The 26987-nt window shown below is 35.9% G+C and overlaps 4 protein-coding genes across 6 annotated transcripts; 2 read left to right on the forward strand and 2 right to left on the reverse strand.

Moving 5' to 3' along the window:
- Nucleotides 1–195: 195 nt before the first annotated feature.
- On the reverse strand, nt 196–8056 carry LOC110784396 (PWWP domain-containing protein 5). Its single transcript, XM_021988851.2, has 3 exons — nt 7783–8056; nt 1138–3526; nt 196–709 (listed from the first exon to the last, which is right to left on the reverse strand). Exon 2 carries the CDS (start codon nt 3506–3508, stop codon nt 1175–1177), a length of 2334 nt encoding a protein of 777 aa, XP_021844543.2. The 5' UTR covers nt 3509–3526; nt 7783–8056; the 3' UTR covers nt 196–709; nt 1138–1174.
- A 4716-nt stretch (nt 8057–12772) lies between these two features.
- LOC110784395 (uncharacterized) lies at nt 12773–17787 on the forward strand. 2 transcript variants are annotated; one of them, XM_021988849.2, is made up of 2 exons: nt 12773–15607; nt 16991–17787. In XM_021988849.2, the coding sequence occupies exons 1-2, from the start codon at nt 13153–13155 to the stop codon at nt 17038–17040; spliced, it is 2505 nt and encodes an 834-aa protein (XP_021844541.2). In that variant the 5' UTR covers nt 12773–13152; the 3' UTR covers nt 17041–17787. The 2 variants fall into 2 exon arrangements, with proteins under 2 accessions (XP_021844541.2, XP_021844542.2); XM_021988850.2 differs by lacking the exon at nt 16991–17787 and having other exon boundaries at nt 12773–16060.
- Nucleotides 17788–20155: 2368 nt separating this feature from the next.
- LOC110784317 (uncharacterized) lies at nt 20156–21457 on the forward strand. Its single transcript, XM_021988755.2, has one exon. The coding sequence runs from the start codon at nt 20156–20158 to the stop codon at nt 21455–21457; it is 1302 nt and encodes a 433-aa protein (XP_021844447.2).
- A 178-nt stretch (nt 21458–21635) lies between these two features.
- Nucleotides 21636–23377, reverse strand: LOC110784334 (uncharacterized). 2 transcript variants are annotated; one of them, XM_056831334.1, is made up of 3 exons: nt 22966–23376; nt 22219–22525; nt 21636–22173 (listed from the first exon to the last, which is right to left on the reverse strand). In XM_056831334.1, the coding sequence occupies exons 2-3, from the start codon at nt 22507–22509 to the stop codon at nt 22060–22062; spliced, it is 405 nt and encodes a 134-aa protein (XP_056687312.1). In that variant the 5' UTR covers nt 22510–22525; nt 22966–23376; the 3' UTR covers nt 21636–22059. The 2 variants fall into 2 exon arrangements, with proteins under 2 accessions (XP_056687312.1, XP_021844464.2); XM_021988772.2 differs by having other exon boundaries at nt 21636–22525; nt 22966–23377.
- Nucleotides 23378–26987: the final 3610 nt, after the last annotated feature.

Here is a 26987-nt window from a genome sequence, read left to right on the forward strand (position 1 = left end):
ATAAATTACAGCTCTACAAACTAAAATCAACAAATTGATCCAATACATGGGTATATATGGAACGCGTGAAGTAAGAGGATTCCGAATGGAGTGTGTATGTTCAAAGATGGGATATATACATGCCAATAAAGGGTTTTCAAGAGGCATTTAACTGCATAATTACCCAAATATTGGACATCAGACCTACGGAGTATATGGCAAAAAGTGGGATAGAACCCTCTATAGAAAACTAAAGTGCTAGTTTGTTCATCATTCTCCCAATGTCAGACCAAAAAGATTGGGGATCAACATTCAGGTTAGCAACTTTACTGATGAACAGCTGCATCGACCTTGTGACATGCGCTATGGCTTCACAACCTATCTTCAGTTAGACAAACATGCAAATGCTTTACATGAAATGTCATTTAGTTGATTAGATCCTAATAATCCTTTATATACATGAATTATGATTCATTCAACCATCCAAATGTTAGATAAATTAATAACTTGTTAGATGCCAAGATGGCCTCACTGGCATTGTCGTGGTTGTGCTTTAGCACTCAACTTCAACGCAAGTAAACATCAACGCTCATCCCATTGTTGAAGTTACAAAAGAAGCGAAATGCAGAAAACCAGAAGAATGCCTGGTTACCTTCTTTGTCAGCCATTCTGTTGTTTATCACTTCCAAATTTCCACCAGCCTGCAAAGCACCAATAATCTTCGGCAACACTGAAAAAAAATTGAAAACTATATGAACACCGGTTGCCAAAGAAAAGCCATAGATCCTCATTAAAAACCCAAACAATCTTTTCCATAAAGTACTATCCATATTATTAAACTAGATTGGTGAGCAATAAGAGGCCTCCAAAACCCTGATTCTCAAACCACAACTACTCCATGTCATCACCCTTGATTCCCTTAAATTGAGCTGAACCAAGTAGAAAACTACCAAAGCGTGAAATTAAAAATTCAACAAGAGGAAAAAAAATACTAACAAAATAGGAAAGTATTAAAAACTTTAGTCAATTTAAATAATAATATGAACAAAGGAAACTAAAATTAATGCTGTGTTTACTAATTTTATAGAAATCCCGTACGGGCACAGACTAGTATTCTTTATTTATTTAGTGGAGAAGACAATGGGGTGGAGCTCATACCTAAAACTCATCCTGCTGGAATGCAGTTCACAGGACATCAAGTCGCGTTCTCTTTTTCGTTAGTCAATGCAAGGGGTGAACTTCTGACGGAAACAAAAGGTGTATTGTTAAGCTGGTAATTGACTGTTGTTGACCCAAAAATGTTGTATGACGCAGCACTACTATAAGCAACTTCAGCATCTGTACGCTTCTTAAACACCACTCTAGCACGACTACTTTGCATATCTATTTCTGTCTCTGATTCCTTTAGAGGCCCAAAACACCTGAACATTTTGTTCAAATTCACCTCTGAAGGTACAGAACCCATGTCACCAAAATTCAGCCAAAGCTCTGTTGGCAGGTCCAACTGCTTCTGGTTCCCTGTTGGTATTGCAGGAACTGAATCATGATCACCATGATAAAATTGTTTCCTGGAATTCTTTCTGGGATTCGGTTGAAGAGGCTTCTCATGACCACCAGAAACAACTCGTTCAACCTTTCTCTTTTGACTATGTCGTGCTGGTTTAGCTTTGTCTTTATTTTGAACAACCATGTCTTTATCTTGAACAACCATGTCTGTCCAATAGGAGTCATTTCTATCATCAAATTCAAAAGTCTCAGGGGATCCAACAACAGACACAGAAGGCTTCTTTTTCCTGCCCGCTCCTTTGCGCATTCTTTTCCTCTGAGTTATGACAGCTAAATTTCTAAATTCAGAGAAAAAGCTGAGAATGTCACCCAAGAAGCTGTATCTTTTCATGGGCTCTCGTGCAGATAAGCGAAGCTGTGAGAGCATCACATCCAAAGAAGATTGCTTTGAGGTGCTTTCCGTCAGAGTATCGCTAGGAGGTTCTGATACTTCATCAGCACCATCCCCCAACTGCTTGTTATTGCTTCCCTCGCTGCAGCGTTTGAGGATTGCTGATGATCCTGTCAGCTGGCTTGCAACTCTGCGAATACAATCACCAACTTTAAAGGATTGCTGTGGATTTGGAGATGTTGTATGTACAACCTTAGCTACAGAAACAGTTTTTCTGCTTTGCGGAATGGTGAAATCATCTGTAAAGAACCCTGGAGATTTTCTCTTAGCACCAGCAGAAGGGGAAGGTAAAATAAAATCATCTTCCTCGTGTGAATCAAATTCACCATCAAGGTAATAAGTCGTCCCACCCATTAATTCTGTCATGTTTTTCTCCTTTATCCTTTGGTGCACAACATCGTTCAAACTGTGTTTCCGTTTGCGAGGGCCTGTCTTGGTAATGACTCTGGTCTTTTGTTCTACATGTTCAACTTCACCAGACATTCCCTGATTCCTAGGAATTGTATCAGCATCATATTCCACCAACCCCTCGTAATACTGGAACTCAGGTAATGCAGCAGAACCTCTCAGTTGATTAAAAGCTAACAGCTGAGCTTTTGCTATTACAAGCTCTAGACGTTCAACGCCACTACTTGGGAAAAGTGCTAGAGCTCTTACATACTCAATGAGTTTATCAGGTTGAAAAGAATCCACGTCTGTTGATCTATCTACTCCTTCCCTCTTACTTGACTCTTCCTTAATCCCAGAGTTCTCAACTATTTGATATTTGATCTTGCCATAGGTTTCTTCACATAAACAAGAGCAAGCCAGCCCCAATTCAACCCTTCTTGCAACCTCTTCCAAAGCACAGCTCACAGCATTTTGAAATGCTTCTGAATTGTTTTGCCTCTCTGCCTGGGAGAAATGGTTCCTGAACGGCTTTAGTACTGACGCTTCATTCCAGGCAAATGTGCGGTCTCCAAAATATGCCACCAAATAGCAATCCTTTTTATAATATTTCATAGCCGTTTCTGAGGAATCAGAAGGGTAAAATATTTGACCAGGCCACCAAGGATGGCTCTTCACCTTGCCCCAAACCAAATCATAGACTGCAAATTTACCTTCATGATCAGATGGTAGGTGATAGCTAATATGGTGATCTATCGAAAAGCTTCCAGGCTTCGGAGATGCACCTTTGTCGTTTTTTTCTTCCTTGCTCCGAGGCTTTGCAGAATCAGAAACTAACTCGTAATCTACCTCTTGTTCCTCCAGCGACTTAACTACACCAGTATAGACAGCTTGTTCTGGCTCTTCCTGAATATCCTCCATGTGTGTGTCAACCCCAAGAACATTTGCCGGACTATGTTCCAGGTTTTCAAGCAGTAAAAGTCCTTGTTCGTATTCAGGTCCCTTATCTACACCTTCGTAAAATGACTTGAGCGGCAAAGATGGTTTATCTAATTCTCTATCTCCAACTTGTCTGGGAGTAGAAACCAAATTTGCCCCTGGGCTGCCATTAACAGGAACATAGTGGACGTCTGTTTCCAAAGTAGGATCTATTTTTGAAACCATCCTTCCAAGATAATCAGGCATCAATGCTAAAATTCATTCCTATATTCACAAAACATATATGTAGACATAAGTTGCAACCCATAAGTATGCTAGAACAAGAGTCATGATACGTAGGTTTTAATTGAACAAAATATAAGAACTTTGTCCTTTAATATACATATCAGATTTTCCCATGTAGAAAGAAGCCCTAACAAGGTGACTTGCATGTTTAAATTCTCAAAAGACAAAAGTTTCTTCCTCTGCTTTCTACAATTTCAACAATCTAAAATTGGACTTTCAAACTTAGGTAAAAGGCTACTCTGCAAACTACGTTTGTCAAAATAGCTACCTAGTTTTAAAGCAAGCTTCAAAAAAAAGTACCGACCAATCATATGAAAATGTCCATGATACAACATCACTCATTTTTGGCTAATTTGCAGCTCCCCAAAATGAGTAAATGAACAAAGAATAGGTTGGACAATAGAGATTGCCAAATCGTGTACTATTGAGGATAATTACAATATTTCATTTAAATCAAGATCATGTAACAAAGAAAGCACAGCATCCCATGTTCAAGGAGCTTTTGGAATTGCAGAGCATTGGGGTAAAGAATAAACAGAAAAGAGAAAACAAGACCAATAGCTAAAGTTAAGATACAAGAGGAACAAAACCCCTTAATAATATCACTTAATAGAACTCCTCCTCCTCTCCATAGTATACTATGCAACCAACCTATCCACCAAAGAAAAAAAGGCAAGGAAAGAAATGTTTCACCAAACAATACCCCTTTTGCATGTGTTGTTACAACATGCGCCATGCGGGAACCGTTTCCTTATCTAGTGATAGAAATTATATAAATTCTCAATCTAGTGCTTGCCCAAAAACTTATTCCATAATCTAGTGTCTTAGTAAATTTGTGATTTCAAAGCTCTTTTTTTAGGTTGGCAATACTCAAATCCTATTAATAATGTAAATTAAAGGCAAAAAAAAAACACGTCCTCCTTCCTCTCACGCCAACAAGCAACATCAATGTCAGAGTTCCATCCTTTGCCGACGTCACCTCTACTCATATGCCCTTTCTCCTTTGCGGAAGTTGTTTGACCCATAAACCAATAAGCCCTAAGTGAACTTTTTTTATTAAACAAGGGAAAAAATTGAGAAAAATTAAGCTTATGTGGTCAATTGGGTTCACAAGTTTGAGAAATTTGGTTGAGTTGATTTTATGATGACTGTGGTGGTGGTGGCGGTAGCCTGGTGGAGCGTATGGTGTGTTGTGGTGGTGGGGAGGCATATGGTATGTTGTGGACTTGCGGTGGTGGTGTGATGGAGTCTGCAGCAGCGGGTGCGCAGATTCTACGCCATCTAAGGGTGGAACTCCAACATGCTGCTGGCTAGCGTGAGAGTACGGAGGGATTGCTTTTTTCTTTAGCCTTTAATTCACATTATAAGTAGGATTAGACTATTGCCAAACTAACAAAAAGAAGTAGCTTTGTAATCTCAATCCTACATGAACACTAGACGGTTGAATAAGTTTTGGGTAAGCACCAGATTGGGAATTTATTTAATTTCTAGCACTAGATTGGGAAGCGGTTCAAGATGCGGAGTACAACAAGAAATATCACAAATCGATCACAAATTCACAATCCATAAAAGAAGGGAAAAGTGTTATTTTGTTCCTAATTCTTTACCAGTTCTATTTCTATCCAAAGTGTCAAGAATGAAATATTCTTACATAAGCAATAACTAGAGTACCTAGGTCTATGTTACTCAAGGCTCTTCATTTCACTTCAAGTACTCGTGTCAGAGTGATCCTCAACACTTCGACATGAGAACCCGAACCTGAGTTAAAGAAAAACAAAAGACGGCAAGGTAATAGTGATCTTACATTATATTCTTAGTTTTTGTTTTAAAGTTATAAAATTTGACACTAAAAATCCCAAGTTTAGAATATCTTCGCATATGAGCCCCAATTTTTAATTGTTAATCCCAGGTTTGGGGTACTCTTCCCATATTGTTTTCAGGTGGTCCAGTAGCCTATCAAATTGGTTAGAAAAAAACCTTTTCCTTACCCTGGTCTAAACACCAAGATCCATCCCGGTCTAAGTCTCACCTTCCCATATGTCCATAACCCCCTAGTCCCCTACAAATTAACCAAGCTCATTCCCTTTCTGGCCACCATTCCCCACCCCATTGAAAGACCTAATATTGGCCACCATAACCACCACAAATTCTCTGTCAAACATCAAGAACCAACCTCACTACAGTCACTACCCCTTCCCATAAGCCCTGCCAAAGTTCCAAACACCAAAAATTAACTCCCTGCCCCTTCTAAGTACCATCTCCCCTTCTCAACAAAATCGATGATAGACATAATGAGATGTAGCAGAAACTAAGACAGAAATCATTACATGATTACTATAATTTCATTCAACAACAATATACAATGATAGGCTGTGGCAAACATGTATGCAGTAGTTCGTTCAAGATTGATATGTCGTAAACATGTAAGGCCAGAGAGATCTCACACATAAATGGTCGAGACTCGAGAATTCAAATCTCAATCGACACACTTGTAACCCGGTTGAGTCATTGAGTGTGCCAAATTCAACTCTCTCCCTCTGTAAATTGCACTAACGCCTCGTCGCCTCCCTCACATTTTCTATTTTTTTCCCTCACGTATTAAGCATAAATAACTAATGGGAAAGAGATAGAATGTGATGAACTTTTATAGGAGGGGTTGGTTGGGGCGGGGATTCTGTTGTTCCGGTGGACAGACGTTGTCGTCAAAGAAGAGGAGCGGAAGATATCCCTACTAAAGGAGTATCATTGCAGCAAGGATGGGAAAGGAGAATGGAGAGAGTGGGACAAAAAAATTGACGAAAACTGACAAAAAATTAGAACTTTGCACATAGCCTTTTTTTTACCTGAGAAACCAGTCAAGTTTGGGATGGGACCAAATTCGGGAGATAAATCCTAATCTTGGGATGTTTTAGGATAAAATCAAAAATGGGATTGTTATAAGAACTCAAGAAGACTCCAAAAGCTTGGGATTTATCTTGTCAAATTTTCCTTCAATTTTAATTTACAGTAGAAATAAGTAAAATGAATCACACAAGAAAAGAGCTAATATTAAACAAAACTATATTACCACATTGCACCAAGTCACCAACATTCACCACTCACCAGCATAGCAAATGGAATGGCCAACTAAAGATCTATTAAAAACTAAATACACACATGATTATTGCACAATTATTTAATTGCTTTCCAATCAACAGCATCATTCTGCAAGATCAGCATAGTTCTGACTTCTGAGGTATCAAGACTTAAGAGTCACACTTACATGCTCTAATGTTACGCTAAAACAACAACTAAAAACTCGAAGCATCCATTTTCCACTATGTTCAAATATCTGACTACGTGTATTTGCTCAAACTGACTACTGTAAATCTGCAAGCTCAATTTTCATAAGAAGGTAACTTCTTATTTCTTGTGAGCAACACAAGAATTTGACCAACACCTATACAAACAATGGGCCTCACCATATTAATTTGCTTATCTTCAACCACTATCACGTGTCAACTAGAAAACATTGAAGGGCATATTTTTCACAATGGAAAACAAATTCATACTTTGCTGGATTACAAGAGCCATAGAACAACCAAGTTCCTAAGAAAATATCAATAAAACGTCTACGGCTCTAAGAATGCCTCCTCGGCTCCTCCACGTCAACTCAAAACTAGTTCCCTGACTTCCATTAAAACAAGTTATTGTCAAACTCAGCTTAAGTTTCAGTTTAGGTCCCGTTGTGGATGTTTGCAAAGCTTTCAACTGCCGCCTAATCTCCTAGCACGCTATGTCAATCAAAACTGGTAACAAGGTGCAGAATAAAGCTCCAATCACATAAATTCCAACCAATGGTCGTACAACTAATTGTAGGAAAATCATACATGTTACTCAAATATCGTTGACTAATTGATTTATTGCAATGCTTACTTAGGTTAGCATTTGCGGTAAAGCTAATAAATTATTAGTACAAAGTACTCCATATGATTATTCAGCATCAATTCTAAGTCAATCAAACAAAATTATATTTGTCCCTAATTATTGTGCATTTTATTCTGGACATTACACCCCCACAAAAAATAGCAGAAAAAAATAAAGATGAATTAGGGTTAACAATCGTGAACGAAAAATCGAAATTAAGAGGAAGAGAGAGCAGGAACGTCGACAGAGGAACAATAAAAAGGTGAATTAAAACATGAAATTTAGAGAAAATAAGAGGAAGAGAGAGAGAACATGAGCCGCGCACGTACCTGGCAATGGAGAAAGAGATGGTGCGAGTTTGAGTTTTACGGAGGAGTTTTTTGCGAAGTTTCAAAGAAAATCACTTGGCAGCGGGGTGGTTCGGTGCACGGCGGAAGAGAGGCGTCGATTTCTTGAGTTCGTCTGGTGAGCGTTGACCGTCAATTTCCAGAGTTCTTGTGCTCGCGGTGGTGAGGGAGCCGTCGGGGGAGGAAGGAGGAGGAAGAAGGCGGTTGTTTTTACTCCAATTTCTTGGCGGGGGGATGAAATTTTATTATTGGGTTTGGAAATCCATGAAAATGTTAATTAAAATATTATTTGAATTGTTTTTTTGGTATGTTGATTAAAATGTTAACTAAAATAATATTATACGAAGTAATTTTTGTCAGTTCTTATTTTTTACGTTTGGTATCATGCTTGAAATTTATAGCTAATAGCTAGACCATTGGAGTGAAAATAATAGATTAGTTTGGCCAAGCAAATTAGTTTAAACAAGCTAATTTGCTTGATAATTAACTCATAAAGTTGCCAAATACTTCCTCTGTTCTTATTTATATGACACAATAATTTAGTCACGATTGCCAATGCACGATTTCAAACATTAATATCTTCAATTATGGATAAGAAAAAAATTATAAAAAGTTGATATTTAAAAAATATTTATTGAGACGAATCAAACAAGACCCACACGACTATGTTTTTTCTTAAGTATAAATCACAAATTGAAATCAAATGAGCTCACGTGAATAGTGTCAAAACCCCAATTGTGTCATATAAATAAGAATAGAGGAAGTAATTAATTGACAAGTGGGACAAATTTAAATAATATACTAGTTTCTAGCAGCAAAAATTCTTATTTAAAAGTGGTGTACAATAAATATTGTACACCGGAGTAAAAGTTGACTAAAATGCTTTTAAGTTACATTTATATATGTAAAAGTTATCTATTTTTTATAGATAAAATTTTTAATTTGAATACAAATTATTTCTTCAAAATCACTAATAATGTATAAATTAATCATTTAACCCTTTAAAATGTTTATTTATCAATTTTTTAATTTTATAACATTAAAGTTACATAAAAGTAGGTTAAAGTTACAAAAAACTGCATAAAAATTATATTGGTGTACAATAAATTTATTGTACACCTTGTGCGCGCAAGACCTTTTGTGCTAGCAATTGGAGCACAAATTAGCTAGACAATGAAATAGCTTGAAATCCTATGTGGCATAACAAGCTAATTGTCAAATTAGAAATGCTCTAACAATTAATCTTACAATTGGAGATGCTCTAACAATTAATTAATGTTGTTAAAGATTATTTTTTATTACTGTTGGAGATGTTGTAACAATAATTAATGTTCTTAAAGAACGGAGTATTTTTTTTATTTAAATAATGCAGTTTGCGTTTATTGATAATATTTTCATTTTTATCCAAAATAGTCATTGGGAAGGTGCGAGAGATTTAATATTTTAAAGGGAAAGTGTGATAAGTTTAAAATTCCAATGATTTAAATTAATTAAAATAATCATTTACACCATTTTTGAGAAAAGATTAAGGACATTTATGGTACAATATAAAATGAAAGATTATAAATGTAAATATTAAAATGGGAGACTGAAAACGACAAGCCTAACTTGGTTAAACTTATTTGAATTGTGGTTAAAGGGCTAGTCAATGACCTGTTTTCATTCTAAGAGGTTGGGAACCTCCAACCTACTGGTTAAGAGACAAAGTGAGCAACCATTATGTCAAGATTAACTTGGTTAAATTTATTTGAGTTATGGAAATAGGCAAAAGGTACTACGGAATACTATATAAAATATAATAGGTAGATAGATAAATAGATAGATAGATATAGTGAGTGAGATGGTGAAAGGAGATGGTGGTTTGTAAAGACTAATAACTCCGTAGTTTTTTAGCATGTTCTATGAACGGACAATTATATAGTGGTTGTTAAGCCATTTTAAAGTGCTAATTTTATTGAGACCTTGTATAATTTTAGTAAGAATATATGAATTATAGATAAATGAAATTTGAAAGTTGAAAAAATATATAAATTAGATGGTAAATTTGAGTGTTCAAATAAGTTCAAACAAAAAAGTCGAATTGAACGGAGCCTTAACATTTTCAGAAAATATTAATGTGAATTTTTCTTTGTAAGCCCAAGTTAATTGATAATTTAAAGTTTGCTTTTTGAGTTGATTTTACAAATTAATTCGAATTTATAAATTTGGAAAATTCATAAGTTTGTTATTTTAACTAAGTTCGTACTTTGATGATGAGTTTTGAACTTTAATTGGAACTAGAGTTTTCAAAACAAAGAGACTTAGGAACTAAATAGATGGATGATTCGAAGTGTACACTTAGTTGGGTTAGTGTGCTTAATGAATGGGCCTTAAGTCCGTTAAGAATAATTTTTTTGATGGAAAAGTCCGTTAAGAATTAGTTGAACTCGAAAGTTGTATATTGAAAACTATCCTGGGACTATAGTTTAATAACTAAAGGGAGAAATGTTGGATTAGCTTAACCCAAGTTTTTTTTTTTTTTTTTTTGGTTCTACTACGAGGAGTTCTCATCGCCTTTGGCGATTGGACTAATCTCCAGCGGAGTTTGCATGGGTACCTCGATGGGCAGCATCCCTCCCAGTTGAGTTTTTTCCATTCCCAAGGCTCGAACCCGAAACCTTGATTAAGGAACAAGAGGCCCTTAACCACTCATGCCAACCTCAATTGGTATTAGCTTAACCCAAGTGTGACTTTGAAGTTTTTTTTTTTTTTTGGTGATCGACTTGGAAGTTTATAAGTGGAACTGATAAGTGATAACATCGAATAAATTAATTTTCTGTTTTCGTAAGAAAATGAAGGATTTATTCACAAAATAAGTGTATTAATGCATGGAATACATAATTTTGTTAATAAAATTAAGACATCGTAAATTGGAAATGTTTAATTAAATATGTTGACTAAATCTATAAGAGAGAATATATATAAAGTTCAAGTAAACTTCAATAAATGAACTAAACTGATATAATGTCCAGAGTTCAAGTAGAACAACATCGTTCAAATTGACGAGTATATGTAGGCATATGAAACAAGGTATTTTTAATGAATAATATGTACACCTTTTCCCCCTTTTTTTTAGGGAAATGGCTTCGGCCTTAGTTTTCATTATTATTTGAGCAGAAATTAGATGATTACATCCTCTATGTTACTTGGACAACCTCCTACCCACACTCATATGGTGAACTTGAGTGGGCTAAGCTGAGTCGTAGTATTAGTCGCTAAATTGACTTCTCTATAAACGTGAACACAAATAATAAAATCAAACCATCTACTTATGTTATGGATCATACCTCTCGAGCAATCATACCTAAAAACAAACCATCTTCTTGTTTCTCATTCACCAAGTTAACTATTGAAGGTCATTCATTTATATCCTCCTGTCTTATTGATTGATACATAAACTACCTTCAACGTACAATTGAAATTGATGTTACGGATTGATGGGTAATTAGACTTTGTTCATTTGCGTAGTAACTTAAATTTATAGAAGTTAATAAGTGAGTGAAATAAGACAATATAGATGAAATATCTATTGTATAATAATTATCGTTGTTGGATATACATGGGAATGTATGTTATATTAGTTGTATATGCAGTCAATTTTATCAATGATTTTTTCATATGATCTTTATTTATATTGCAATTAACCAATAATCAGCCGTGACTCTACCTAGCTTCAAGGGTACTATATACTCCCTCCGTCCCGGAATACTTGAAACGCTTTCCTTATCGGGCCGTCCCGGATTACTTAAAACGCTTCTAAAAATGGAAACTTTACATAATATTTTATTATTTTCTCACCTTACCTAAGGGCCCACCAACAACCCTACTACCCCAAATAAACATTAGAAAATTCATGACCCCCCACCATATCCCTCTATCTATATTAAAAAATATCTCACTACTAACTACCTTTCGATTAAATAAGAAGTCAATTATAATGAATAAAACTCCGTGTCGGTCAAACGGTTTCAAATATTCCGGGACGGAGGGAGTACTCCATATTTGTATCTGTTTACAAATACACCAAAGTCGAAACTCCGTAATACACGTCCTCACTTACCACAACCCCCAAGTTGCCTCCCACATAAATGAATATAAATATTAATGATGTAATGAGAGTTATAGGAATATAGGTTGAGCAAGGGCAAAAGAGCAATATAGGTTGTAATTTGCCAAATTAGTGTATATTACCTACTCTAGAGGCTTTTGAAAACCAAAGGGTTGGATTCCATGTAGATTTGGCAAAATACTTATTCAAACACACAAAAATACTCCCTTCACCCTAATTGGTCAACACCCACACCCCAACAAATTTTGGTGGGATCACATTTAATTCCTAGGTTACCCCTTTTATATATACCCCTATTCAATATCACCACATGAATAGCAAGGCTCTTTGGGTAAATCCAATTTTGCTTGCGGAAGATAAATCTTTGCAATATTTTTTTTTTAACTCCCATTTTAAAAGTAGAATTTTTTTAAAAAAATACAAAACCAAAAAGGTAGAAACAAACAAGAAGATGCATGGCTCCCACATTTGAAAATGAAATAAATTTTTTAAAAAGTAATTTTTTTTATTTAAATAAAAATATATTGAGTCTCCTCCATTATCTGAGGGACCCTTTACTTTTACATGACCCCAACAACACCAACACAAAAAAAATGCATTACCAAATTTAAATACGAGTAAATAAATAAATAATTCTCATAGAATTTTCATTCCTTAATTTCTTTTTTCTTAAAAACAAAAAGCGCGTGTATTACTGTCGCGAAGGAGAGGGAGTGTACGGACGGTGTCGGGTAGTGAATTCGTACGTTGGACTTTGGGGACGCTGTTGATTAATGAGAGGAAATAAGGAAATGAATCACAGTCGCAATAAGAAAGGCGCGTGGGAAATTGATTGTTCGAACAATAAGGACTTCACAAAATTCACAATTCACAAACACTCCCTTATTTTCTCCCTCCTTCCAATTTTCTCTCTCCTCTCTAATTACCCATCACTCACTGCGAAACAACTTCGCCAAAAAATTTGCTGTAACAACAAACCCACCCCATTTTCAAACGAAAATCACTCACTGACTCTCTTAGATCACTCAATTCTCTCTCTTTTTTCTCCTTTTCTCTCTCCTCTTTGTTTGTTTCTGTTATGGAAGATAATCGCCGGCGATACAGACTCCGGCCAAAACCAACGGTATTTTCTGGGTGAATTCAGAACTGTAACAACGCACATAAAACTTTTAAAAAACTAACCCCATTTTGTGTGTGTGTGGGTGGAGGAGAAAAAAAATTAGTAATTTGTTGTGATTCGGCAAATGTCGGCCGCGGCGGGGAACGCAGCAGCGGGGGAAGCCGCGGGGGAGGAGGCGACGGCGAAAGCCGTACACAAGAGGTACGAAGGACTAGTGTTGGTGAGGAACAAGGCGATAAGGGGTAAAGGGGCTTGGTACTGGGCCCACTTGGAGCCATTGTTGGTTCACAACGCCGACAACGGGCTACCGAAGGCAGTGAAGCTAAAGTGTTGTTTATGTGACACCATGTTTAGTGCTTCTAACCCTTCTAGAACAGCTTCTGAGCATCTTAAGAGAGGCACTTGTCCTAATTTTAGCTCTCCTACTACGCCTAGACCTTTGTCATCTGTTTCACCTCCGCCACCACCGGCGGAGTCTCAGTCCCAGTGTCTGTCATCTGGTGCCGGAGGTGGTGTTATTACTAGTACTAATAACAATAATAATAGTACTGGTAATACTGCTCAGGCCCCGGCTCCGCAGTACAACCACCGGAAGAGGAGTTCTTCATCGTCTTCCGGTGGTGGTAGTGGTTTGGGTGTTGGGGTTGGGAGTGGTGGGACCACCCCCACCGCCAACACGAACACCAACGCCAACGCTAGCACTATGGGGAACACAAACGCTCCGTTTGTGCCCCCTATTAGTGTGATTGACCCGTCTCGGTTCTCGGCTGAGATGGGTTTTTCGATTGGTGGTGCATTAGTTCATCCGACGCAACCACATCATCAAGTAAGTGCTCAACAAAATCAGCAACAATTGGTACTGATGAGCGGTGGTGGTGGTGGAGGGAAAGGTGATGAAATGTCGGATGCTAGGGGTTTGTTTGAGGACAGTATAAAGAGATTGAAGAGCCCTAAAACATCACCTGGGCCTTCTCTAAGCAAGTCCCAAATTGAGTGTGCACTTGATTATTTGAGTGATTGGGTGTATGAGTCATGTGGGTCTGTGTCATTTTCAAGCCTTGAACACCCTAAGTTCAAAGCTTTTCTTAATCAAGTCGGTGTCCCTGAGGTTTCCAAGAGAGAGTTTTGTGGGTCTAGGTTGGATTCTAGGTATGAGGAGACAAGGAATGAGTCCGAGGGTAAGATTAGGGATGCTGTCTTCTTCCAAATTTCAACTGATGGGTGGAAGCGCAAGGGTGGTTTTGAGGATAATTTGGTGAATCTGACTGTGAATTTGCCTAATGGTACTAGTGTTTACCGGAGGGCGGTGTTTACTGGTGGTCAGGTGCCTTGTAAGTACGCCGAGGAGGTGTTGTGGGAAACAATGGCGGAGATTTGTGGCAATGCTTTGCAGCAGTGTGTAGGAATAGTAGCTGATAAGTTTAAGAATTCTGCTTTGAAGAATTTAGAGAATCAGAATCAGTGGATGGTTAATCTTTCTTGTCAGTATCAGGCCTTTAATAGTTTAATAAAGGATTTCTATAGGGAACTTCCTTTGTTTAAAAATGTTGCTGAGAATTGCCTTAAGCTTGCAAACTTTGTGAACAACAAAACCCAGGTGCGAAATAGCTTCCATAAGTACCAACTGAGGGAGTATGGTATGGCTGGTTTACTTCGTGTGCCTATGAAAGAGCACGAAATTTTGAATTTTGAGCCTATTTATGCTTTGATAGAAGACATAATGAGCTCAGCTCGAGTTCTTCAATTAGTCCTCTTAGATGAATCATACAAGATAGTATCAATGGAGGACCCAATTGCTAGGGAATTTGGGGAGATGATTCGAGATGTTGGGTTTTGGAACGATTTAGATGCAGTGCGCTCGTTGGTGAGATTAGTGAAGGAAATGGCTCATGAATTTGAAACTGATAGGCCTTTAGTTGGGCAATGCCTTCATATGTGGGAAGAACTTAGAACCAAGGTGAAAGATTGGTGTGTTAGGTTCCACATTGCTGAAGCACTCGTTGAAAAGCTGATTGAACGACGTTTCAGGAAAAACTACCATCCTGCTTGGGCTGCTGCTTATATCCTTGACCCCTTATATTTAGTAAGGGACAGCAGTGGGAAGTACCTTCCACCCTTCAAATACCTGACACCTGAACAAGAAAAGGATGTTGACAGGCTCATTACTAGATTGGTTTCAAGAGAAGAAGCACACATTGCATTAATGGAGTTAATGAAATGGAGGACTGAAGGGCTTGATCCTGTTTATGCACAAGCTGTACAGTTAAAGCAGAAAGATCCCTCTACTGGGAAAATGAAGATTGCCAATCCTCATGGTAGTAGGCTTGTTTGGGAAACTTATCTTCCAGATTTTAAGTCTTTGGGGAAGGTGGCTATTAGGCTTATCTTTCTTCATGCTACTGCTCGAGGGTTTAAATGTAATTCTTCATTCTTGAAATGGGTTCAAGCTCATGGTCGTTCGAGGTTGGGAACAGATAGGGCTCAGAAGATGATTTTCATTGCTGCTCATTCCAAGCTTGATAGAAGAGATTACACTAGTGATGAAAATAAGGACGAGGAGCTTTTCGCAGCATCAACCGGTGAGGATGATGTCCTAAATGATGTCTATGTTGCTCCATGATATGTCTTCAATGCCAGTCCCTTTTCTTTTTTTTACATCTTTTAGAAGTATAATTTTCATAGTAGCAGGATTTTATTGAATTCTTTTAGCCACTTTATTTTACTCCTTCCCACCTTTGTATTTTTGTCTCACTCTCTGAAGATATTCTAGGGCCCAGGATTGTGGTGGAAGGAGCTACTTACAATATTAGGGGTTTTAAATTTTTGTATTTATTCTTATTTTTAGATGCCTGAATTGAGTTATGATTTGTTCCTTACCCTTGCTCTGACTTTCAGTCCATTAGATGTAGAAAAAGATACTAGTTTTTCTTGTGAGGATTTCTTGAAGAGCTTGGAAGAATGATGTAACCTTTGGTTCTGTTGGTTTGAGTAATGATTTTTTCGAAGGGGGACAGTTTTTCATTTCTCCTTTACATCATTCGAAATTTATTCATTAATCTGTTCTCTTGTAAGTTGCAATGCTTCTGTTGTCTATCATTTGTGCCATTGATTTGTTCATGTTCTCTTATAATTTAACTATCTGGATCACAACTTATGGCAGTTTTATATGTCTTCTTGCTTGAATTATAAGGAATTAGATATTTAAATGCAGAAACTTGCATGTCCAGAACAATGCTTATTTAATCTGTTTAGCTAATGATGAATGACTGTTCTGTGTGACATTCTACTTAATCTAACTTTATCTAGTTGACTTGTATGTCCTTGTGCTCTTTTCACATTCATAATAGCTTATAATAATATTGCAGAAGCCTTTAAGTTAAAGGACTTCTGAGCTTTTATCTAAATCTCATGTCTTCATTCTGATTTCTGACGGTGTTCACCCTGTGAACATTATGTGAAAGGAACACTGCTTTGTTTTCATTGAGAGTTTGTCTTTGTCTTTTCTGATTCTGTCAAAACTTGAACATCCATCCATGTATACTACTGTACATTTGATTCAGTGCATTTTCCGTTCTTTTTAGACACCGAGGACGCAAGCTTATCCTTAACAATATATATCGTCCATTACTGTTGATTCAGTGATTTCTGTTTTACATGGACAATCTTTCTGCTTGCTGATTCTCGCTTGATTTTCATAGTTTCTGTTAACGTGTTCTTGTTCTTTGTATAATACATTTATATACGGATTTCTTTATCGTTTAATCAATGCAGGCCATATGTTTCCTCTTGTAACTTTTAGTTTTCCTCCCCACTGCACTTTATTTTCGTTCTTTTCTTGTGCATTGTCTCCTAAGTGGTGTACTGGTGTATGATCTTTTTATCCAATAATTGATGAGTAAATGTCCATATATATGCTTGATAAACTAAAGAGTGACACTGACATTTATCTCTCATTTTTTTAGTAGCTGGAGCTTCGGATGATGAATCTGTTGGATTTGGAAGGCCTCCGTAGGTCCATCAGTAAACTCAGGGAGTAAGAGGAAGCTGAAAAAGGCTTCATCAGAAAAATAAACAGTAACAGCCAGTAACTGCTGCACTTGTCTAAGGCGGTTTTCAGATTTGGATGGCAGTTTTCAGATTAGGATGGCGGTTTTCAGATTTGGATGGCGGTGGCATGGTTTCTGAGGTGTTGCAATTAGCTGGAGTTGCACTTGATTTTGTGTATGCAAAACAGAGTGTAGAAGAACCCCACCATAAAAGGAAGTGGGAGTCTTTTTTGAACCTTTAGGTGGTTGCTGTCTGGCTCAGCAGAAAAAAGAAAATGAAAAACAAAAGTTTTAAGTTGGCGGTCTCGTTACATCAAATCAGGGTTTGAATTAGCTAGCTTCTGTTTGAAAACATCAAACTTCAGCTCATGATGTTCATGCAGAAGACTGTATGGTTGATGCATCTCAATTCTATGTGCGAGTGAGTGCGCGAGTACTGTTTCGCGGAGGACCCCAGATTGACGGAAAGACTGTCGGAAAAGTAACAAACAGATGAGAATCTGATTGAGATTTCACAACAAATTTTGATTTGAAGATCAGGTTTTTGTGATACCAATCTGATAATTTTGCAGGAGATAGGGAGGAATTTAGTCAATAATTTAGGCAGTTTTAGTCCATGTACATTTGCTTCCATTTTAAGTTTGCAACTTTTTTTAGTCAGTTTCAATTTCATTTTAACTTTCTGTCAATAATAATTAATTACTTATCATCTTTATTCTTTGTTAGTTAAGATGATGCATTTTTAATGAAGTCTGATGTCATTCTAAATTCTAATTATGATTTCTTGACTGTCTGACTGTCTGTTGTAAGAAGATTCATGCCTTAGCTTCTGTGTTTTTCAATTCTCTAATCTTGAAATTTTAAGATGGCTAATTGGGTATTAGTATTAGGTGGGTCCTTCTAAAAATTATGGATAAATTGCTCAAACGGCTTTTGGAGTTAGGGTGAGTTTATCCCCAGACTCACCTCCAATCTTCAGGCTCTCCCACATTAGCTTTTCACTAATTTTTTTATTATCCAGACTCACACAAAATTCATCATATTTTTACACATTATCCCCAGACTCATCTCAGACTCACCTTACTCCTAAAATAATATTTTATGTATTTTTTTTTTTGGGTACATTTTCTAAATAATATTGAAATTTTGTTTTCTTATATACAAACAAAGTAATTTATAATTCGAGAAAAAAAATGAAAAATAAAACAGAAAATGTTAATTTCGAAATTGATATATATTTCGTACAAATTAGAAACAATAATACAACATATTAAATTAAAAATATCTAGAACATAAATTTAAAGGTAAATGAAACAAAACAATATATAAACCATGGTGGGAGAAAAAAGTGGAGTCTTAAGTGAGTCTTGGATTTTCAAACTCACTTCAAGATTTGGTGTAGTCTTTTACCACATTATCCCAAGATTTAGGCTTGAGACTCACCTCAAGACTCCCTTCAAGACTAGGGATAAATTCACCCTTACGCATGAAACAACCGGTTGTACCTTAGAAGTACAATCATATGTTGTGTTGCACATTTGCATTGGGTTTTTACATTTTCTTGAGTAACAAAATTTGATGAAATGAAACCTTTTTTTTATCTGTTTTTTTTCTTAAAAAAAAAAGGAAAATCTTCTAGGAATATTAATCTCAACTTTGTCTGGTTTCTTAAATTTATTAAGGAGTACAAACTAGCACTATTAATATTCGATTTGTATGCATTTTTCTATCTAAAATGAAAAATAATACTGAATCTTACTGTAGATATTTTTTTGAATTTCTTTATTAACATATACCCAGATGATTAATAACTACAGATTAATTATTTTAATTTGAGGGTATGGGGCTATTTCAAAAAAGATGATTAAGGGTTCATTTTTTTTGCTAGAAATCAAATTAGCACATTGATTGGTTTTTTAATCAAACAATAAATGTGGCCTTGATTTGGTCCCTTGCATCTAAAATGGCCAGATTAGTGCATAAGGTGATACAAAGAAAGACATTTTTTTGAAAATCTGAATAATATGAGTCTAGTTATGCCCTGTTCGGCGAAATTTGCGGTGGCGGGTAGCGGTTAGCGGTTGAGTAGCGAGTAGCGGTGAATAGTAGCGGGTGATGGTTAGCTGTCAAAGTAGCGGGTACTAATATGAGTGTTCGGCAAAAGTAGCGGTTGATATTACTCCCTCCGTCCCGGATTACTCGATCCGGTTTGACCGGCACAGAGTTTAAGGAGCTTGAATTGACTTATTTAATTTATTAGGAGTAGTTGATAGTGGGGTATTATTTTAATGTAGTTAGTGGGAAATGTGTAAAGGGGTGAAGGGGGGTGGGGGGGTGGGTGTGTGGGGACCTGATTCACAAATTTGACCGGTTACCTGCTTGTGAAAAAAATAACAGTGGGGGCAAAAAATGACAGTGGGGCAAAATGTAACCACGTCCAAACCCCTTAAATTTTTTGGGGGCAAAATTCCAAAATTCCACTTTAATTACACTTTTCCCTCTAAAATTTGGGGGGAAAGTTCCAACAAAGTTTACACTTTTCCCTCTAAAAAATGGGAAAAAATTCTAAAACAGAGCAAAAGTAAAATGGGAAATTTTTTCCCTCCTAAATTTAAGTAGAAATAAACCCTAAATTTTGACCATTATAAATAGCCTTCTCTCATTAATGCTTGCTCCTCATTTCTCCAACTTCTCAACCTGAAATTGTTGAGAAATTTAGTTTAGAAAAACAGAGGAAAAGAGGGAAAAACAAAAATCATTTAATTATGGGGTGGGGGGTGGGTTAGTTAGTTTAAAACAGATTTCAGTTTGAAAAGGGGCAAAAATTTGTTTGTTTTTTTAAAACCTCTCAGAAAAATTTCATCATTGAGGTGGTTAACATACACTCTTGCCGTCCTAAGTAAAACGAGAGCCTGAACTTCGTTGAAGTTTGCCTCTTCAAGCCCGACTTGGTTGCAATTCGTATAGTTAACCATAAATTCAGCACAAAAATTGCATCCTTAAGTGAAAAGAGAGTCTGAACTTCATCGAAGTTTGCCTCTTCCATTCTCACTTGGTTGCAACTAGTGTACTGAGTACAAAATGAGAAGGCCCAACAGAGAACTCACCGATGCAGAAAAAACCAGAATTGGCAACTGGATACTTATACAGAGAAACAATGGAATGAAGAAGCAGAGGGGCATTGTCAATGAAGCAATTCATCTTTTTGATGTCCGCCGGTCCACAGTACAAAGAATCGGGAACGAGGCTAGAGAACAATATGACAATGAACAAGCAGTCAGCATTCAATCACATAAACCCAAAAAGTGCGGCACAAAAGGTAAGCTTCACTTAAGCAAACTTCCTCTAATTGCTCAACTTCCATATCACAAACGAGTAAACGTTAGGATACTTGCAAAAGCATTAGAGATTGGGAAGAGCACAGTTTACAGGTGGAAACAAATGGGGCTAATAAAGCCACATAGCAATGCAATGAAACCATCACTTACCAATGAAAATGTAAAACAAAGAGTGAAGTGGTGCCTTAGAGCAATTGATCAGAACAGTGGATGTTTTAGTGATATGTACAACGTAATCCACTTAGATGAGAAGTGGTTTTACATGACAAAAGGGACACAAAGGTATTACCTTCTCCCAGGTGAACTCGGGCCTTACAGATCATGTAAGAGCAAGAGATTCATCACAAAAGTCATGTTTCTTTGTGCTGTTGCAAGACCACGATTCAATGCAAACAAAGAATGCATTTTCGATGGTAAAATAGGCATGTTTCCGTTTGTGAGGTGGGTACCAGCAAAGAGGAGAAGTAGAAACAGGCCAGCAGGCACTTTGGAGCTCAAACCAGTGACGTCAGTCACAAAAGAATGTTACAGAAACATGTTAATCAGGCAAGTTATTCCAGCAATCATGCAAAAGTGGCCAACAGATCATCAAGGTCCAATCTATTTGCAACAAGACAATGCACGACCTCATATAAAGGTGAATGACAGAGAATGGATGGAAGCAGTTCAACTTTCAAACAAACAGTTAAGGTTGATATTTCAACCTCCTAACAGTCCATATATGAATGTGCTAGACCTCGGTTTTTTTCGAGCAATACAATCCCTAAAAGACCAAACGTGTCCTAGAAACACCAAAGAGTTGGTTAAGAATGTTAAAGTTGCATTTAGGGAATTTTGTCCAATCAAAGGAAATAGAGTCTTCCTTAGTTTGCAATTGGTACTAATGGAGGTTATGAGAGTCAAGGGAAGCAACAACTACTTGCAAAAACATGTTGGCAAAGAAGCTTTGGAGAGACAAAACATATTCCCTGTCACTTTCTCTCCACCTCCTACTCTAGTACAAGAATGTGTAGCATATGTTGAAGCAATGCAACAGGGAGTCTAAAGCAACAAGCTAGCTTTTGAAAGCAAGGAATGTCTAGTGTTAGGGAGTACTTTTGTAAACATTTTGGTTCATCAAATTATTTTGTAAACTTTTTGTACACTCCTTAACATACTGTAATGACCAATTATTAATGGAAATGATCAAATTATTTTGTGAACATTTTGCAGTAAATAACATATTCATAGTTTCTCATGGCCAAACACTTCATTGAATTAGGTTGCTTACCAATTTCATTAAACAGGAACATTTACTAATTTCATTGAATTAGGTTTCATTGAATTAGGTTGGTTAACAATTTCATTGAATTACGTTCCTTACCAATTTCATTGAATGAAGAAGCAGAGTAACAACATTTCATTAAACAGGAACACGGTAGCATTTAGGTTGTTTACCAATTACAGAGCCACAATAACACCAACAGAGTACAGAATAACCACAACAGAGTGCAACAGAGTACAGAATAACCAAAAGTACAGAACAGCCACAACAGAGTGCAACAAAAGTACAGAATAGCCACAACAATAGCCACAACTACATATTGACACATTTACTAACCACCAACAACAACACTTATTCACTTTCAAGAACACCAACAACTAGAATCATTCACTATCAGAGCTATCACCCATCATATGACGTTCAAGAGAAGGCACATAACCTTTTAACATCTCAAAAACATCATCGTTTGATACCTTACCTCGCTTGCTAGATTCCACCTTATCTTTACCATCACCGTTACCTTTACTCTTGCTAGATTCTACCTTATCACCGTTACCTTTACGCTTGCGGGAAAAAGATAGAGTCATGGCTATGCCACGATCAGGAGTGTCGGGAACAACCATTGGATCATATAAATCAGCCATTGGACTTTCTGGATTGTTTACATCATCGATTGGAGTTTCTGGATCGGATACATCATCCATTGGAGTTTCAGGAACAACGAGAAATGGCTCAACAGAATCGTCAACCCATACCCCAAAATATTCAGAGTCAGACAAATCAAAATTTTCTTCCTCTGTTTTCTGAACTGCAGCTTGAACCAATTTATCCATGAACAAACCTCGACAACTGCAAACAAAACAACTCATCAGAATCGATTGATTCTTTACAAATATTTGCAAAAAAATTGGAGCAAAAAAACCAAGTCATCTGGAAAATGAGCGAAAAAATGGAAATCAGTACTCCCTGACACTCTCAAAAATTAAAAAAACCAAGACACTCTACAAAAAATGGAAATCAGTACTCCCTGACACTCTACAAAATTAAAAAATCAATCGATTTTTTTACAAAATCCAGGATTTTGTAAAAAAAAAAAAGGGAAACAATTCAGCCTCATAAATCAAAACCAAGATTTTTACAAAAAAAAATAAGGAAACAATTCAAGAATTCAGCCTCATAATTCAAATCAAAAGCAACAATTCAGCCTCATAATTCAACGACACCAATTCATCAAAACAAAACGATTCAAGAAAAAATACAAAAGTAAATAGGTCGAATGAAGAACTCACCAAATCAGAGATTAAAGAGATCGAAAATGGACGAACTTGTAGATGAAAAACCAATGAAAATCCCAGATCTTTTAATGAATTTGAGGACGAAAATCACAAATCTTTGAACGATTTTGTGAGGTGGACGAAAATCCCAGATCTTTGAACATCCCGTAATTCCCAGCTTTTTGTTCGAATTTGTAGACGCAAAACGTTGATCTTTTGACAAAATATGTGGAAAAAACCCTAGATCATTGAATAAAATTAGTGGAGGAACCTAGATCTGTAATTTTGGACGAATTCATGGAGTGAATTTGTGGGAAATTGCGAAAATATTTGAGCGAAAATACAGAGGAAAATTGGGGAAGAAGATGAATAATGATGTTCATGATTTCTCTGGGAAGTTTGAAGATTTTTCTGGAGAGGAGGAGAGATAAAAGAGAGGTGAGAATGGTTGAAATAACCGGCTCAATAAAAAGGGGGGGTGGGTTAAGAGGTGGGATTGGGAGAGTAGGGGTTGATTTTTTAATTATTTTTTGTATGGAGTAGGGTGTAGGTGGGTTAGTAGGGGTGGAGTGAGAAATAATATAATATTGTTAGTATATTTCCATTTTTAGAAACAGGTCAAGTATTAAGGGACGGCCCGATAAGGAAAACAGGTCAAGTATTCCGGGACGGAGGGAGTATAAAATAAAAATAAAAGCTAGAATATTATTTAAAACTTAGTTATAAATTTGTCAAACGCTACCCACTACCTTAAACGCGACAAATTTTAACGTTTGACAAAAGCTACCCAACCGCTACCTCAACCGCTAACCGCTACCTAAATCGCTACTTTACCAAACACTTACAAATTTTACAAGTAGCTACCTGCTATCTCAAACGCTACCGCCGAACACGCCCTTAGTTAGTTAAAAATTGTTCCATTATCAAGTTAAAAAAAATTCTCAAAGAAACTTGGCTTAAGGGTTTAACTTGGCTTCTTTCATTGTAAAAGAAAAGCCTTCAAGTGTTTACAACCGTTGATTTAAGAACTGAATCACCAACTTTTAAGGAGATGGAGAAGATCTGTGTTATTGAACAATCTTTGGGTACCAAAGGAGTAGTTTATAATTTTGGATTATAAAATTAGCTTCAAAAGTTGATAGATAAGACAATTCATATTAGGTTCAATATATATAAATAAATTAAATTTTAACAGCAATTAGAAATATTCAAGTTCCAATCACAATTACGATAAGTAATAAAATAAATTTAGATAAGATAAATTGCCATAAGAGTGTATATATCAATACATGTGATCCTTAGCATAACTTTCACTACTTTAACAATGGACATTATTTATGGGAATGATAAATTCAATTCCCTATATTGACAAAAGGTATGATAAGAATAGTAATTAGTAATGATGAACATCATGTGTTGATAGAGTAGACATAATTTGTGTATCTAGTTACTTGTAATTATTCTTCCCGGTGATTGGGATGGACAAATTATGAGTGTAATTTGGATTGACACATTTGAGTGGTTCATATCAATAATTACTCCTTAATTATTATTTTTACATTTTTAACCTCAAGATGTTTCAGTGGTTAATCACGTGCGCTCACTCCTTAAATATTTTACTTTTTTATTCCTAGCTAGTCTCATATTATACTTACTTAACTGTCAAACCGTATATAATAATATGACAAATGTGTATAAATTTTGTGATTTGATCAAAGTTATTAAACTGTCAAATGGTGTTTTACAATAATTTGAATATTTCACCAAGACATTTTAGTGGTTATTTCTTTTATCCAAGGAGTGGAAACACGCTCAATCATTTTATGTTTTTACCCCAACTAGTCTCATATCATGCCATCTGATCATACTTATACTATAGTAAATGTGTAGGGAATTTGTGATATTACGAATGGTCTAACAATTAACTATCAAACGGTGTTTTACGAGAATCGGTTTTTAACTCACATTTTAGTGGTTTGAATGGAAACTCCATCACGCTAGCGCGTGGGCTATTGCAATTTCTAGAAAGTTAAATTAACTTGACTAGATTCTCTTATTTTATGAGTAATCATTTACTCTTTTTTTTTTTTTGACGATAATCATTTACTTACTATACTCATCATTATTATACAAAATTAGTGGTCATTAGTCAGAACTTTTAACTCATTCTCTGTCCTTATTCCTCTTGATTAAATTTCCAAAGTTGGAGGGTAAAATCGTAATTTTCGTAAACATAAATTTAGCAATTTATAAATAGCGAGTACTATTTCGTCTATTTGTATAATGACTGATTTTAAAGAGAGAATCAAAACTTTAGAATTATACTACCTATGTAATGATTTTTGTACTGTTTAAATTGTTTTTATACCTTTTTTTATCCTATAAGAGTATACTTTTTTTGATATTTTTCTAAAAGTAGAAAGTGTAAAATTCTGTCCAAATTTTAAAAGGAAATGCATAAATCAATTTCTACTTATAGACATATGACACATGCTCACCTTATTTAAAAAATAAATAAAATGAAAAAAACAAATTACTTTTGACATCAAACTTTACAAACTTTAATATTTATACACAAAATTCAACATCCAACAAACTGAAGAAGAATAATAATTTCCTTTTAATCACTATTGTACCAAACCTTAGGCACGGATACAATGCAATAAAAACGCACACAATTTTTTATTTTTTTTAAATAAGTTTTAAAAAATATGTAAAAGAAGTACAAGTTCTTGTAAATGGAAACAAGGACTAGCTAGATACGAGTATATTTTTTTGAGGACAAAACAAGGACTAGATATAAATCTTGTATACTTCAAAATAAAATAAAAGATATGGTAGTACTCCGTATAAACTTTTGTTAACAACGTGACATAAGAGTTATTTGTGCATCTTAATTTAATTATGTCATGTTAGATGCTTAGATGATGCGTTTATTGTAATGGACAATAACTAGTTTTTAATCCATGCACGGATTCACTTCTAATTTTAAAAAAATTGGTTTAATTATCTCTACACATAATAAGAGAGAGGAGGAATTGAAACAAAAATATTGAAAAAACGGTAGATGATGAGTTTGGAGTTAAATATAAATTAGGAAAAATTGATATTATCGGTCCCAACTATGGCCGATTTACTTTAAAAGGTCCCAACTTTTGATTATGTCAGGGTGGTCCCAACTATAGAGAGTGTTTTCCAAAAATGGTCCCTTAGTTAAAATTAAGTGCTAAATAACTTAATTAACACTCATATCTCTCGTGCAATAATCATATTTTTTAATTAAATGAAGTAAATGGAACAGTATGATATGCTTAAATCAACTTAATTAATAGTTTAATAAACCAAAGGACCATTCTTGGAAAACACACCTTAAAGTTGAGACCACTCTAGAATAATCAAAAGTTGGGACCTTTAAAAGATAAACGGCCATAGTTGGAACTGTCAATATCAATTTTTCCTATAAATTATTCAATTGAAAATTGAAACATGAGCTACGGAGTACTAAAAATAAGTTAGAATGCAATTAAATACAAAATGGTTTATAAAAATGAACTAGATTTTGAGCTCGGGCGATGTCCCGAGTGGCCGAGTCATCACTTGGATAATAACTATGCCTAGTTTTCTGCAAAAATATAAAAACAACGGTTTTTTCATGAAATGCCCCTGAGGTTTGCAATAATGCACCAAATACCCCTGCGCGTTTCAAAATTCATAGAATACCCCTATTTAAACTTAAAGTGCACCAAATACCCTTGGATTTAACGGCTGTTAGTATTCCGTTAGTTTTAATTTACGTTTATGCCCTTATTCACCCAATATTCTACATTTTAACTTTTTTTTAAAAAATCTAATTTCTTCTCTCTTCTCTCATCTCTTCTGTTGTTTCTGACCCTTCTTAAATACTCGCCCCTCTTCTTCTTCTTCTTTATCGTTTCTCTTCGATCTCTCGCCACCTTCTTCTCCTTCCTTCGCTGCTACCGCGCTTAGTCCTCTCCTTTCAATGAATTTCTCTGATAAAATGGATTCGCCGGACGTCC

This window comes from Spinacia oleracea, chromosome 6 (genome assembly GCF_020520425.1).
Source record: "Spinacia oleracea cultivar Varoflay chromosome 6, BTI_SOV_V1, whole genome shotgun sequence".
NCBI lineage: Eukaryota > Viridiplantae > Streptophyta > Magnoliopsida > Caryophyllales > Amaranthaceae > Spinacia > Spinacia oleracea.